The sequence below is a fragment of the Mustela erminea genome, chromosome 14, assembly GCF_009829155.1.
Source record: "Mustela erminea isolate mMusErm1 chromosome 14, mMusErm1.Pri, whole genome shotgun sequence".
Taxonomy (NCBI): domain Eukaryota; kingdom Metazoa; phylum Chordata; class Mammalia; order Carnivora; family Mustelidae; genus Mustela; species Mustela erminea.
The window spans coordinates 82,814,716-82,830,026 of record NC_045627.1 but is presented as its reverse complement, the minus strand read 5'-3'; the positions used below and the strand labels follow the sequence as shown (position 1 = coordinate 82,830,026).

At 50.9% G+C, this 15,311-nt stretch overlaps 1 protein-coding gene across 6 annotated transcripts in view; it reads right to left on the bottom strand.

Moving 5' to 3' along the window:
* The window catches only part of TACC2 (transforming acidic coiled-coil containing protein 2), a 203,079-nt gene that overhangs the window by 122,645 nt on the left and 65,123 nt on the right, over positions 1 to 15,311 (bottom strand). For all 6 annotated transcript variants that reach the window (XM_032311894.1, XM_032311897.1, XM_032311895.1 and 3 more), the window contains exon 6: positions 14,815 to 14,928. In XM_032311894.1, the coding sequence (XP_032167785.1) occupies positions 14,815 to 14,928 (114 nt within the window). The remainder of the gene's footprint in view (positions 1 to 14,814; positions 14,929 to 15,311) is intronic.

The window sequence follows — 15,311 nt, the reverse complement described above, 5'->3', positions numbered from 1 at the left end:
TTCTGGATCATGAGAATTAAATCCGTTCTTGACTATAGCTAGGAACGTTCTGTGATAACAAAGTCTATGATCAACTCAGTCAACGAATGTTCCTGGAGCACCGGCAGTATTAGGTCCTCCTCGGTCCGGGAGAGAGAGACACGAGGACAGGATTAACCAACTCCTTGCCTTCCAGATGAGTGCTGGGGGCCACCTACAGCGATTAGCAGATGAAAGACAAAGGTTAGGGCCCCGCACTGTTGTAATCTTCTAATGCCTGTGCCTTGTCTCGTGAACCAGAGTCCTGGTCTGCTGGAGGGCAAAAAATCGAGTCTCCCCCAACCCCCGCCCTGACAGTGAGCTTCGTCCTGTCCCACTGTGCTGACTCTCAGCCCAGGGCTCATCCCTGCCACCTTGGCCCTGTCCTGGCAGAGGAGTCCCCTCCTCGGGGACCAGCCTCCCTGAGCCCATCTGCCCAGGACCTCACTGCACCTTCAGGCCCGTCTTTCTGCAGCAAGGCAAACCTCAGGCCTTCACCCAGCCCCGAGAAACCCAAATCCCCAAAGCATGTTCACCTAGAGGGCTGTCCCTTCGACCGCCAGCTTGGAAGGGTGGCAACATACCATCCCCATGACGGCTTCCTCTCTGCCTTCCCCTCTTAACAGTCAGATAAAGGAAACCAAAAGGGTGATTGAAATACCATTTAAAATGACTACCATCATATTCACTGCCGTTTGTCAGCATCTGACACCCAGCTGGCGCTTGCTAAATGGCTTTCTTCTCTTTTTTCTCTCGTTTCAGCCTCCCATGGGACTTTGCAGCTATTGTCCTCAGCGGACAAAGGAGGAAACAGCCTTGGAGGTCTCTTGCCCCAGCTCGCACCTGGCAGAACCATGTTCACATACAGGCTGCGCGTCTACGAACCCAGGCTCCTAACCAGCCCGCAGTGACGAAGAGCGAAGCTTCACGTTATTTTTTTTTTTTTAAGATTTTTTATTTATTCATTTGACAGAGATCACAAGTAGGCAGAGAGGCAGGCAGAGAGAGAGAGAGGAAGGGAAGCAGGCTCCCTGCTGAGCAGAGAGCTCAATGTGGGGCTCGATCCCAGGACCCTGAGATCATGACCTGAGCCGAAGGCAGAGGGATTAACCCACTGAGCCACCCAGGCGCCCCGCTTCATGTTATTTTTACATAATCTGTGGGCAGAAAATATGCCACCAGGTAGCCAGGACCAGCGGCCGGCCTGTCATGTGAGTTCAGCCCTCATACTCATAAAGTAAGTTCTGCTTCACTAGTAAACTCTGAGAAAGTTTGCTGTTCTTCTCTGTTAGTTTTTTCTAGAAGGAGTCACTGCTTTGGGCTTCTCAGAAAAGTCCTCACATTCCATGAAGGGCTGTCCAAGCAGCGAGGTACATTCCTGGGCTGCAACGCATCAAAACTTAGTTGTATGGGCGGAGAGAAATATTTGTAGGCGGGATTCAGGCCTTCGAAAAATTCGGCCATTACCTCCACCCATGCTAAGATGAAATGTCAGCCTGAACCCAAAATACATGCAGGAAATGTCTGGGGGCAGCTCTCCACATGACTTCTTAGCCTCATCTAGACTTTCTAGATGGGGCCTTGGAATTTTCCTGGAGTGCACACAAAGCCTACTTCACACACAGGCCCACATTGCCTGAATGTGTGGTCAGCTCAGCCCACATTTGAACTTGGCCTTGTCCTAACTGTATATGATTGATTAAATGGGAAGCAAAGCTCTGCCCACTGGACTGTCTTCTTGGGCAGAAAAATGATCTCCAGGGGTCAGAGTCCAATATTGGTGTGATATCGGGGTAAGAGTGAAAAAATAAAACATTTGAAGGTTAGCCACGATATATCTGGAGGGTCTAGAGGGCTGGGAGTGAGGGGTGGTCACAAGGCATGGCTGAATCTACGCGGCTTCATTCTACGATTAGAATGGTGACGTAGATATCTTATCTCCCCACCAGACAAGCATCTGAAGCCCCAGTCTTTGACTTGCTTCTGTGTCTTTTAGACTAGCAGTTCTCGAACTTTGTTGCCCAATAGAATCCCCTGGGGAGCTGTGACATTTGCCTGTGCCCGGGGCCCATCCTTCTATCAGCTAAATCAGAAACTCTGGTGGTAGCACCCAGGCATCAGTATTTTTTTTTAAATCTCACTAGGAGATTTCTGCGTGCAGCCAAGGTGGGACACAGCACCCCAGATCCTTGTTACTCACAGGGTGGCCCAGGAACTCAGCAGTGTCTGCAGTCCGAGCTGTGAACGAGTCCCTGAGCACCTTCTAGAGCACTGATTCTGACTCAGCGGGTCCGGGGTAGGGCCCGAGGTTCTGCCTATCTGAAAAAGGCTCACAGAGGCTATTGAGGCTGCTGGGATCAGGATCCACATCGTGAGTGGCACAGCCCTAGAGCAGTGGTGCTCCAGGGACAGCCCGGCCCGCTAAGGGACCTTCGGCAGAGTTGGGGGACATTTTCGATCACCCCGACTTGGACTACGCCACGGCCATTTAGGACGACTGAACATCCTACCGCGTACAGGACAGCCCACCCCAGTGATGACCCAGGCCCCAGTGTCAACGGTGCTAAGCCTGAGAGACCCTGCCCCAAGCACCCAGCTGAAGATTCGGTTGGAACAAATGAATAAATGGACGAGTGACTGACTTATCACCACAGTGATTCTGCTGTGTTGTCAAATTAACCTGGCCCACAGAGAGCTTTTAAGGGATGTATCAAATACACGTGCCCTCTAACCGTCAGACATGATACAGTCACTCTACAAACAGCAGTGGAGTCCTCACTGTGCACAGCCCGTTGTGCTAAGGACCAGGCCCACATCCCGTCCTCAGAGGCCTCACTCTCCAAAGGCGAAGGACATCCACCGAGGACCCGCCTGTGCCAGCCCCGAGCTGCACTACCACACTGAATCCTCCAGAGGTAGGTACTCGTGTTATGCCCATTTTACAGATGAGGAAACTAAGGTCTGAAGTGACTAAGCAATCTGCCTGAGGTCCTAGAATGAGTAAGTGACAGATCTGAACCCAGATCTGTCCAGCTCAAGAGCCCAAAGCTCTACTGTAAGGGATGAAATCCTAGATGATAAACTGTAGCACATTTGTCTGTGTCTCAAATCGAGGTCAGGTTACAGAAAAGACTCTTGCTACTGAGGCAGGGGAAGGGGAGAGGTGTCCTGCGGAGCTGGAGCAGGAAGAGGGTTTCACAGACACTCCATTTGCCTCTCTGGTCTCTTGAACAAGAAGGTGGTCCCTAGAGGGCTGACGCGGGGTGGGAGGTGCAGGGCAGGCGGAGGGTCCCCCTGAAACCTGAGCTGGTGCGTCTGCTCGGCACCTCCCAGCCATGTTGCAGCTCTCACCTGCAATGCCTGTGGAATCCGGGCCTGCCTCTGTGTTTACACGTTTCTCCACATTTTATGTCAAAGGAAAAGGGAAGAGAAGAGAAGGCACAAATGCCCTTACTTGGATTTGTAGAGCTGATGGTTTTTCAGGACACGGGGAAGGATCAGGAAGATGGGACCACCTCCCACATCGCATCGGGTCTGAGTTCCCGAAAGCAGAATGCAAAGGAAGGTCCTGAAGAACCCAAACGGCCCCCACAGGGGACATCTCTGCAGAAGAATCACCCTCCACTGAAGATAAAACAGGAACGAGACAGGAGGAATAAACCTCAATTCAACACAGAGCCTGGTGGTTTCTAGTGGATAAACTTCCTATCCTTGTGCAAAAGCAAAGCTAAACCCTGCCATGTTGGGGAAGAGGGTTTTCTCTCCAGGCGCCTGGCTGGCTCAGTCAGAGGAACATGGGACTCTTGATTTCTGGATTATGAGTTCGGGCACCACGTTGGGTGAGGTGATCACTTACAAATAAAATCTTTAAAGGGGCACTTGGATGGCTCAGTGGGTTGAGCGTCTGCCTTCGGCTCAGGTCATGATCCTGAGGTCTTGGGATCAAGCCCCACATTGGGCTCCCTGCCCAGCAGGCAGTCTGCTTCTCCCTCTAACTCTGCCCCTCCCCACCGACTTGAGTGCGTGCTCTCTCTCTCTCTGTGTCTCTCACTCTCTCACAAATAAATAAATAAAATCTTTAAAAATTCAAAAAAAAACCCAAAATCTTTACAAAAACAGTATTTTACCTCCCAAGCTCTCATGACTCAACTGTTTGCAAAGAAATTTAGAGAGAAACCACCCTGAGCGCTTCCTAGTAAACCGCTCACACAGACACACTCAGCTAGGAGACCACGCTCACGTTTTCACAGAACTTTCTCTTGAACTCTCGTCTGAGACTGCCCTCCCCACCCACATCTGCACCCTCCCCGGATTGTGGCAAATTAGAGAATCCGTGAGCTCTCGTCCAGCTCACGTTTCACATAGGGTTGGCCGCACTCTGCTGCAACTGCCACCAGCCACAAGCGAAGGGAAAGCCAGCGCCAGGAGGCCGCTTACTTTGCAAAAAAGCCGGAGCGAGCCTTCCTGTGTTGCTTTCTCCGAGCCGACCCGAGCACAGGATTCCTTTCAGCCGTGACCAGTCCCTGAAGGAAACAGTCTGTGACGTCAGTGCAAACCTGGCTCACCTGGGCAGCTTTCCGGGCTTGGCAAGGGTGATGCTTACTCACCACCGTCCAGTGGGTTTGTCGAAAAGAACCCTGGTCTTGAGGCCAGAAGAACTGCACTCAAGAGGAGTTGGACTAATGATCTGAGGATATGCTGTGTGTCCTTAAGGAAGTCACATACCTTCTCTGGGTATCGGGTTTCTCATCTGTAAAATGAGGAGGCTGAAGGTCCCGAAGTCCTTCTGGTTGTGCTGTTTCATGACTGCGAATCCCTGAAGCCAGGCATGAGGTCATACCTGTCTCCAAGTGTGAGCACCCCTGCTCTCATGACTCGGGAGACAGAGTCAGACATCCTTCCTAGGTGGCCCGGAAAGGCATTCTGGCCTGGAGCTGAGACCTCACACCGTGGCCTGTACTCCCTGCTCCCCCAGACTCTCACTTGCTGCCAACGCCGGCCATGCATGTTTGAATTCCAGAGGTTTGGTCACCTGCCAGGAAGGGTCTCTTCCTGTAGCCATCATGCTATGCTATGCTGTCTGGCTGTTAGGCAAGGACAGACAGCTTGCAGCCCTGCCCCTTCCTCTAGGAGGTTTGGGATGGGCCAGCAGCTCATAACATTGTGCCAAAAGTGAGGGCAATCTGTCCCATAAGATGCGTTCGGGGCTTGCATCCCGGTGGTGTAGCCCCAGCTGGGCTCACCCACACAGACGCTCCCTCCCTCCCACAAATGTTAGGTTTCAGCTTCTTTGCAGCCACACTTGGCAAGAGGTTAACCCCAAAGCCTGAGTTCCCCAAGGAAAAGAATGCATTCCCCATGTATGCTGGATGGCTTGACCTTGCATCAGATATAATGTTGCAACATAGAAGCCACCCGGGTAGGGAGGCTGGTGGCTCTGGGATGGGAGGTATCTTTAGATGGTGGTGACCCGTTCCCAAGAATCCAAAGCAGATGCAAATGAACTTCAGCAAATTTCAGCTAGCCCATGTGTCAAAACACAAGTTTACCAGTAACCTGCCTTGATGATAGTATTAGCTTCATTCAAATTTTGACGGTAACAATGATACTAACAATAGAAGCAATTATCCCTGATCTTTAAGTACTTTCTGCATGCCAGGCAGGCACTCTGCTAAGCTCTTTACACACATTAGTTTTGTGCAATCTTCATAATATGTCCATGCACTAGACCCTTGTGTTATACACATTTTATAGGCAAGGACACTGAGGCTCAGAGTGGCTAAGGAACTGGCTTAGAGGCTAATGGCAGAGCTGGAAGTGAGACCCAGCGCCCGCCTCTCAGTCCTGCCTGACCCGATTTTCCAGGACAGGAAGCCACCAACTCACCGGATAGTCACTCGGGTTGAATTATTCAGAAGTGCTTATGGAGTGCCCACTGCCTGCCACGCAGAGTATCAGATGCTGGGAAACCAAAAGCCTTGTCTGCAAGTCTAACATTCCCAAAGAAACAAGATCGTGGCTTTTTCTCTTGGCCACCAGCCAGGACCCCACCCTCCTCTGGAGATGATCAAACTTGTATCCAAGGAAGCACCCCTAAACAGAGGATTCAGAATCGTGACCCTAACTCCTCATCCCATGTGGGAGAATACAGAGTCCCAGGGAGCAGAAGGAAGTACAGTCCCCTGGAGAAGGCACAGGGAGTAGAGGACCTACTGAACAACCTGATCCCTTCGGAGCATGTGAGCACTGAGCTAGGAGTCACCAACTCACATGCTGGTATTACCCGCAGCCGGTCAACCCACCCATGCGTTGACCCCAACCATCTTCCCAGCAGAGGAGCCTGCGTGCAGGTTCAGGAAAGAGACCTTGACTTCCCTTCTAAGCACCCAGGCTGGGTGTATTTGCCGGGTAAGTGCTGAGCCAGTGGTGGGGATGGAGCTGCCTGCTGGCTTCCGTGCCCCTCAGGGACCTTGTTCCTGGGCTCTCTGAGAGCTGTCAGGCCCCAGCTCTGTAATAGTCACAGCTACTGGCTACTGAAAGCTGTCTTGGGGTTCCTCGGGGGCTCAGTGGGCTAAGCCATGGACTCTTGGTGTCAGCTCAGGTCACGATCTCGGCGTCAGGAGATCGAGCCCTGCGTCAGGTTCCACACTCAGTGTGGAGTCTGTCTGGGACTCTCTCTCCCTCCCTTTCTGCCCCTCCCTTCTGCATGTTCTCACTTGCTCTCTCTCTCTCTCTCTCAAAATAAACAAATAAATCTTAAAAGAAAGAAAGAAAGAAAGAAAAAAGCTGGCTCTGTGCTGAGTGTTCTGTGTCTTGCCTCCTATAACCTCCATTCAGGGCGCTGGCTGGCTCAGTTGGTTGGGTGTCTGCCTCCGGCTCAGGTCATGATCCTGGGGTCCTGAGATCAACTCCCGCATCGGGCTCCCTGCTCAGGGTGGAGTCTGCTTCTCCCTCTACCCCTCCCCTGCTTGTGCTCTCTCATTCTCTCTCTCAAATAAATAAATTTTTAAAAACTAATAAAAAACAAACACCTCTTTAACTCCCCAGAGACATCAGCGGCTCCCATGTACCTATGAGGAAGCCGAGGCTTAGAGTAGTCACCTGACCAACCAACAGAGCCTTGAGAGTGAAGATGTGTATTTGCACTCAGGTGGCCTAACGTGCCCCCATACCTCCAGTCTGCTTCCCTCCTCAGCCTCACTCTGGTCCCTCCCCATCTGGCCCTCCTGGCTGACGTGGGGCAGCATCGGGGACCCAGTCTCCCTGCTTCCCCCGGGTGGGGGCTCCTGGGCTGAGACACAAGTCCACCACGCACTGTGGTCCTCTCGTGGATCACCCTCCCCTCTCCCAGGGCATAGATGCACCCCTCCCCTGAGGTTTCTGTTCCAAACACACTCTGCCCATTTTGCAAAAGGAAAGGGCATTAAGAGTATCAGTACTCAGACCTGTGCCAGTGCCTTCCCTGGAAACAGAAACACTTTCACAGTCAAGGTCTGAATCATCAGGCTGCTAAAATATTTAACGCTGAACAATTTAACAAGCCCTAAGAAGAAAGGGGAGGGAGGTTGCGTGGCAGCTAGCTGGGGCCTTCTGACCCCCCATGCTTCTGGGCAGCCTCTCTGGCCCTGCCAGCTTCTCAGCACAAGAATGGTGCAGACAGGGCAAGTGGAAGGGCAGTATCTGCCCTGAACCCATTTCTGCTCCACGCAGGTGGGGCCAGCGGAGAGGTGTGGGCAGGGAGGTTAAGTACCACTGTTTAGAGCTAGTTGACTGGATTCCCTTAGGCCTCCACACCAGGCCTGGGCATGAGGTCATGCTGGCTAAACAAGGACCTCTGGCTGGCCGGGGTTAACCGGCTTGGCTCAGGGGCTCGAGACGCCTCTTGCTGATCTGTGCTGCTGTGACTCTACGCCAGGCTCTACTCCGGACACAGAGGTCCCTGGCTTTGCCACTTGCAGAGCCAAGGGGGGAAACGAGCGCTCACTCACCGCCCACGGGTGCCCTAGCCCCGGCTAGGCTGCACATGTAGAACCTTCCGGAATCCACACCAGCTCTGATGGTGATGATTCATCTCACTTGGATACGTGAAGAAACAACGTCTCTGAGTTGGGCTCTCCCCTGCAAAAGCCACTAGCCCTGTGTGGCTTGTCTGACTTCAATTTTAAATAATCAAAGTTCAGTGCAATTCATAGTTCATTTCCTCCGTGGCCCTGAATTCCACCTCGCCCTGAAACTGATGCTTGATTTTCAAGGGTCCCCATTTCAGGGGCTCAGGAACCCCATGTAGCGAGGGTCAGCCATACTGGAAGAAGAGATAGAGTACATTTCTATCACCGTAGAAAGTTCTAGTGGACGGCGCTGTCGCAGAGAGTAACCTCGCCAAGATTCCATCTGGCTGATAAGTTCATGATCAGGGGTCTAAGCTGAGCTCTGAAACACCTTCCAGAAGAGAGGTTCTAGCCCCCCAGCTCCAGCTCTTATGAGCTCTCTGCCCTTGAGGAAGCCATACCGCATGCCCGAGCCTCCGCTTCCTCCTCTGCTACGGGGCCCACGAACAGCCCCTACTGAGGGGCTGGATTTCTCTGACAGAGAAGGAAGGTGCTGGGTGTGGAGGTACTTTGGGCCAGAAGGAGGCCTGAGTGAAAGGAGGCTCACATCGAGCCCTCGCTTTGTGTCAGGCATTCCGAACAGAGCGGCTCATGGAATCCTAACGAGGCTGGGAGAGTGGTGAGCCCCTGTTGTGCAGGTGAGCGAACAGGTTCAGAGGGCGACGCCCCCGGTCACAGAGCTGGAGCTGGAGCTGGAGCTTGCGGTCTGTCAAATTCTAGGACCGTGCTTACTCTACCCTAGAACTAAGAATTCTTCTCTCAAAGCCTAGAAGCAGGTGCGGGGCGGCTGGCCTGGCTAGAAAGAGCAGCCCCTCCCTGTGGAAGGGCCCTTGGCTCAGTTCAGGCACCAAGGGGGAAATCTGCCATCAGAGGCCACTGGGGCCCAGAATCTGGTCCTAGCTCCCTACCAGTTGGCTTCCTGTCCCTTCCCTATTCTGAGCCTCAAGGAGAATGCCCCCAAGCTTCCTTCCTGCAATCAACAGCCAGAGTCCAAAATACCCATTTCTCAAACCCCGCTGCACCCAGGGCCGCGCCGTAGGGCTTCCGCCAGTGGCCGTAATGAGAGGTTCCAGAAGAGCAGCCAGCTCAGTGCGGACACATTCATTTGGAAAATCACCACCCAGCTGGGAAACAAGTTTCTCAAGTGGCGGCGAGCGGCTCCTCCCCACCTTGGTCCAGGTGCCACAGGGCAGAGCAGCTCAGAAACCCAGAAGAGCCAGAAGCCACAGCAGGAAATCCAGCCCCCGCCACCCTTTGTGTGGTGCCCTGTAAGCACGGTTTCTGGCTTTCCAAAGTGACCTGGTGAGCTTGCAAAGGACAGCTTCACCTCCAGGAAAATGCATTTCAATTATGGAACACAAAAGCTTCCGAACATCAAGGCTATGTTTTAAAAGGCCCTTTGACTTTTATATGTGATGGCTCACAATGACTAGAGCTGTCGATAACACTATAAATCCACGTCGTCATCGGTAGAGGCTTTAGCTCCTATGGACCTCTGAATCCTGTAACAAGCTCCTTTTGAGCCCAGCAAGGTTATACAAGACAGACAGGCCAAACCGCCGGAAATGACCCTTCCCCGGTGGCAGCCCCCCTCTTTCCGCGGGGGCTCTCACTATTTCATTTAGGGACCATGGCTGTGTCTTCCCTTTGCTTAGTTGCCAGGATGCTTATAAATACATACATTTGAAATTAGAAAGGTACCATTTTTATTATACACCGACCATATGCCAGGCACGATAGCGGATGCTTTGGAAACATTCCAAGCGTACCCTAATTCCAACCCTAATACAGAGTGTTTTTGGTTTTTTGGGGGGGGTTCCCATTTTACAGCTACGAAGCCGTTCATCCAAGGCTGCTGAGCCAGTAAGATACTGGTGGGGTACAAACGGGTCTGTCTTACTCTACTGTCTCCCGGTTGGGGAGAACTTTGCTCCAAGTCATGGGGGTGCCTGAGCTCTGCTGGGCTCTGCCACAGCCCAACACTTCTCAAAAAGAAGTTTAAAATAATCTAAACTAAGTAATACAAATGCAAACCCAGAAGGATCTCGGTGGAGAGGGGGATCCGTTGTCCTGGTTTTATCTACTAAGAGACCTATGCTTGAATCCTTCCCCCCAACCCCTTTCCTTAATTTACTCAGCTGTGGCCATCCTCGAAACCTTATTCTTAAACTCGAAAACACGGTGTCACAGCTGGTGATTTTAGAAGGAGGAGGGGAGAGAGGGAAGAAGTGGAGAGCGAGCGTGGGAGGAAGGTTAAGGATGACTCTAGCATGGCTCTCAGGCCCGGCGGGGACTTCCTCGGCACAACACCCGGCACCCCCCTCTGTTGTCTCCCTCTCCCGACCTCCTCCAACTTTTCAAGCCAGCTGTCCTTCATGGTTTAGCTTAGGTCTGCACTAGGACCCCAAGTATCTGGAAATAATTTAATCCTCTCAAAATGCACTACGCATTGGAAAGGATAGCTTTCCAACCATCTCCCCAAATGGAAAAGAAAAAGACCACTGTAAACAAATATTCAGCAAAAGCAAGCTTGCGGATATCCAAGACAGGTCCGGCACGACAGCCCTCACCATCCATGGTATGGCATCAGAATATGCAAGTCTAGATTTTCCATTCACAAGGAAGAGAGTCATATATGTACAAAGTTGAAATCTACTCAAGTACTTTCTGTAGAACAATCTAAAAATAAATTGAGGCCGCCTGCAGGCCCCCGGCTCTTCCAGAGGCAGAGACCACACAGTGGTAGAAATCAACACCTGTTTCCCAGAACTGGGCACGCATATACCCGTCAGGTGTGGGGGACAACAAAGCCACAGGATACCCAGAGCGTATCCACCAGAAGTGCCAAGTGGGCTTCAAAATCGGGGAAATAAAGCAGTAAACGTACTTGTGCTCCTAAACATCTTACATGTATATGAGATTGGGTTCTCATACTATCCTGTCACCGAGGTAGAAAAGAGACATTTCTAAGATACTGAACCTGATCCATGGTATCAGCTCTATTCAGGTCAACAGAATCTTCAAAATTCAATAAATTCAACAAATGCACGTCACCTGATAACCGAGAGGAGACTAGAAACTTTGGTTTTGGTTTGTTTTGCTCTTCCTGGGGCAACTCCATACAATATAGTATGGTACGCAACGAAAGATATTCATAAGGTTTTATAATAAAACACCATCTCACAAAATTCCAATTGAAGCAAATCACTGTGAGCTACCAAGGAGGGGGTAAGAAAGAATTCACTCCCCTCAGTCATTAAGATATTTTCCCAGACGAAGAATTCAGCACGAGAAAAGGAAGCAACTGGGTTGGAACCTTGCCCCGAGGAGAACAGTCTCCATAGGAGGGGACATGGCGGCCATTCAGGTCACAGCACGAGAACAGGCCACACCACAGAAAGGTACCCGGGACAGCCAGCGAGCACTAGAATGTGCCAGAATTGTGCTGGAACCGATGATCTCAGCCCTCGCAGCAATCCCATGAAGCAGGGACAGATGTCCTCCCCATTCTACAGATGGGAAAACTGAGGTTACAGATGTAACTCACGGGCAGAGCTGTGGTGTGAATCTGGGGCCCCTGCTTTGAAATTTATTCCCACCCAGCTCTTGGCAGCGTCTACCCGTTGTGTGGCCTCTTAACTGACCCCAGGCCACTGCTGAATTTCACCTTCACAGACAACACCTGCTCTTCCCCAGGATGTGTGCCCCCTGGCCTGGGCTGAACTCTCTCTGAGGCCCGCCCAGGTCCACTACACAGCTCCCTTGTGGCCGAAAAATTCACCAGAGGTCCTAAGCCTCCTCCCTGCAAGGCCAGAAGTGTTTCCAACGTTTATGTTTAACTTGTAGGAATAAGGGTGCTAGGCAGAAAGATGTGGGCATTTGGGGTCCCCATGGGAAGGCTTGGACCTCATTGTTGACAGGTGTCAGAGCTCTGGGAGGGGCGGTAGTGTCCAGTCGAGCAGCCCCTCACCACTTGTGGCTGTTGACTACTTGGAATGTGACTGATCCAAATCATGCACCACAGCTATAAAATACACACCAGCTTTCAAAGACTTCGTATGAAAACAAGAAGGTAGAATTTCAAATTAATCATCTTTATATCAATTACTCATTAAAATTTTAATATTTGTGATATACTGGGTGGAATAGAATATGTTATTGAAATTAATATTACCCGTTCCTGTTTAGTTTTGAGTGTGGCTTGTAGAAAACTTCAGCTCACATACGCGGCTCGCGTCCTATTTCTGTTGGACGGAGCTGGTCTCTATCTTCGGGGAGACCTCTGATGGTCTACCGAGCCTTAGTTGGAATCTGTGGCCGCTTATTTGCCCGGATGTCGCTGCCCCCGTAATTCCTCCAGAGGGAGGGGAGTTGAAGGTCACCCCACTTGGCAGGCTAGGGCAGAGGGTCCATTCGGAATTCTTTCTGGAAATCCTCAGCCAGTTCGACGGGGGCAGGCATTTTTCCCAAGAGCCCAAAGGACAGGAAAGGCCAGCCCTCCTCTGTCAAGGACCAGGGCAGTGCATGTTCTGGAGCCAAATGATCTAACCAGAAGTCGACTGTGAGTCACACACGCAAACCACAAATGCCAAAGTCACATATGTAATTTTAAAAGTTTTGGTAGCCACATTAGAAATAGGGGAAAGAAACATGTGAAACGGAATTTAATAATATATTCTCACCCAATATACCTGAAATATTATTTTAACATGTACCAGCATAAAAACTATGAATGATGTGTTTTATGTTCTTTTTTTTTTTTTTTTTTTTTTCCATACGAAGTCTTCACCCCCCGGGATGTATTTTGCACTCACAGCACCCTCGCAGGGGACGAGCGGCTGCCAAATTGAGAGAGTCTGAGAGTCTACCCCTTAGCAGACCCTCCATCAGGGCGAAGGGAACCCACCAAAATGTCCGCTGCTCAATGAAGTGCTAAGTCAGACACCTTCAGCCACGAAGACAGGCTTGCCGAGTTCTGATGGCAAAGGGAAAGAGCACTGTGCAGATATTTAAACAGAGAAAACAGTGGCTGAAAATACACATCATAAATCCCAGTCACCATTAGGTGGTGAGGTTGTGGCCTTTTCTCTCGTTCCTTATACTTTTCTATTTCTTACAGAGTTCTAATACTAATTTAGAAATTATGATTTAAAATGTTTAAGCAGGGGCATCTGGGTGGCTCAGTGGGTTAAGCCTTTGCCTTCGGCTCAGGGTCCTGAGATTAAGCCCGGCATCCGGCTCTCTGCTCAGCAGGGAGCCTGCTTCCCTTCCTCTCTCTCTCTCTGCCTGCCTCTCAGCCTACTTGTGATCTCTCTCTCTCTGTCAAATAAGTAAATAAAATCTTTAAAAAAAAAAAAAAGATTTCCTAAAAAAAAACAAACAAATAAATAAGTAACTAAAACGTTCAAGCAATTAGAACGGTCAGCCCTGAATTGTTTCTTGAACGACTATACATACGTCTGGCCCCAAGTACTCCAAGAAGGGGTAACACCTCCAGGAACGTTGGGAGGGGGGTTCATATCTTATCAGGGGGAGGGAAAGGATTTTCCTATGAGATATTTGTCCTGGGTGAACTGGGAGCATCACAGAGACAGATCAGCAAGGGCCGTGGGAGGACTCTGGTGCTACATCAGCAGCAGAGACAAGTGTCCCTGTCCCTTACTCCTGTCCCTGCCTGGCCAGCACGCGCCTGCATCTCGCTGGCCCAGAGTTACAGGAGGCGCCCTGGTCAGGGCAGAGAGGCAGCCGGGGGTGGGGGGAAGCGCTCAGACTCGAAAAACAGGTGATCGCACATTCTTTCCGCGTGCGCACACTATGAATCAAATCGTTTCTAACGTGCCTACAGCTGTTTGGTAGGATACACTGGGCTGCCCCAGGTACTCATTTAAAGTCCAGCCCTGCTCTACTCACACACACACACACACACACACACACACACACACACACACGCATACACACACACACACACACACACACTCACTCACACACACACACGCACAGAGCACCAGAACAGCCAGAGGTCTAACTAAGGATGTTCACAATATCTCCCTTTCCCGTCTCAGCAGCTGCTTTTCTACAATCCTCGGTGGCATTTCACTTGGGAGAGACGTGGGAGGCACACTTCACACACGTGTGAGGGTCCGGCGTTCACGGTTACGCCTGTCGTTTGTCCCCTGTTCTCGAGATCTCTCTGGAGTGTGGCTGGGGTTGGTGAGACGACATTCCTGCTCCAGAGACTCAATCAGGGCTGAACCCATTTGCCTCAAATTCGTGCTTGCCTAGCGCTGGGGGTTGGCATGTGATGTCCAAGGGGTACAGGGTTTCTTTGGGGGGAGGGGAATGACAAGGTTCTAAAGTTGATAGTAGGGATGTTTGCACAACTCTGAGAAGCCATGGAATTGTACAGTTTAAATGAATGAACTATATGGTATGTGAATTACATCTCAATAAGGCTGTTTGGTTTTGTTTTAAGGTAATAAGCTCAGACGTGAAATTCACTCCATCCCGAGGATAACAGTGGAGCTTTCCATCACCTTGGGCACTGCTTTCCCTGTATAAAGAATGGGAAAGGCTCTTTGCTCCTTGCTTATGTAAAGACTCGTGTGTGAACAGAACTCTCCTCTGCCTCTCCTCGTGTCTTCCGAAGAAGGCCTCATAGTTCTGCAAAGGCTGACCCCTTTTCACTGACCTTTCTGCTCCTCCCACGCTTCTGGCCGCGTCCGGGATGACCTCGTCTGGGGCATCTGGAGCTTCCTTCTCGGGAATGGAAGTTAAGGTGGATAGGCCAGGCCTGGGGCTGCTTCTGGGACAATACATAGACATAGATGGTAAGAAGGGGATTTCTCTCCACATGTGACTAAAACAGTCCATCTCCCAATTCAAGCTTTAAGGTGCCACTACCCCAAAATGCATAGAAAAAAAAAAATCACCTTCCAGCAGTCAATGGCTTTGAGATGCTCTTGGATCATCGGGGCCTCTCCGTGTAAATAAATCCAGATTCAAAAGCAAAGGTATTTGGGGTCCAGAAAAACCTGTGATTGACTCTGACCTACACATCTAGAGCGTGGCCAGCTAGTACACATTTCACTCTTTTCAGACAGTTTGAGTGAGATGAACTCAAGAACGCAGAGCAAACGGGGCTCTGTTTGGGATCAACATGCAGCTTCCCACTTCCGCCCAATTCTC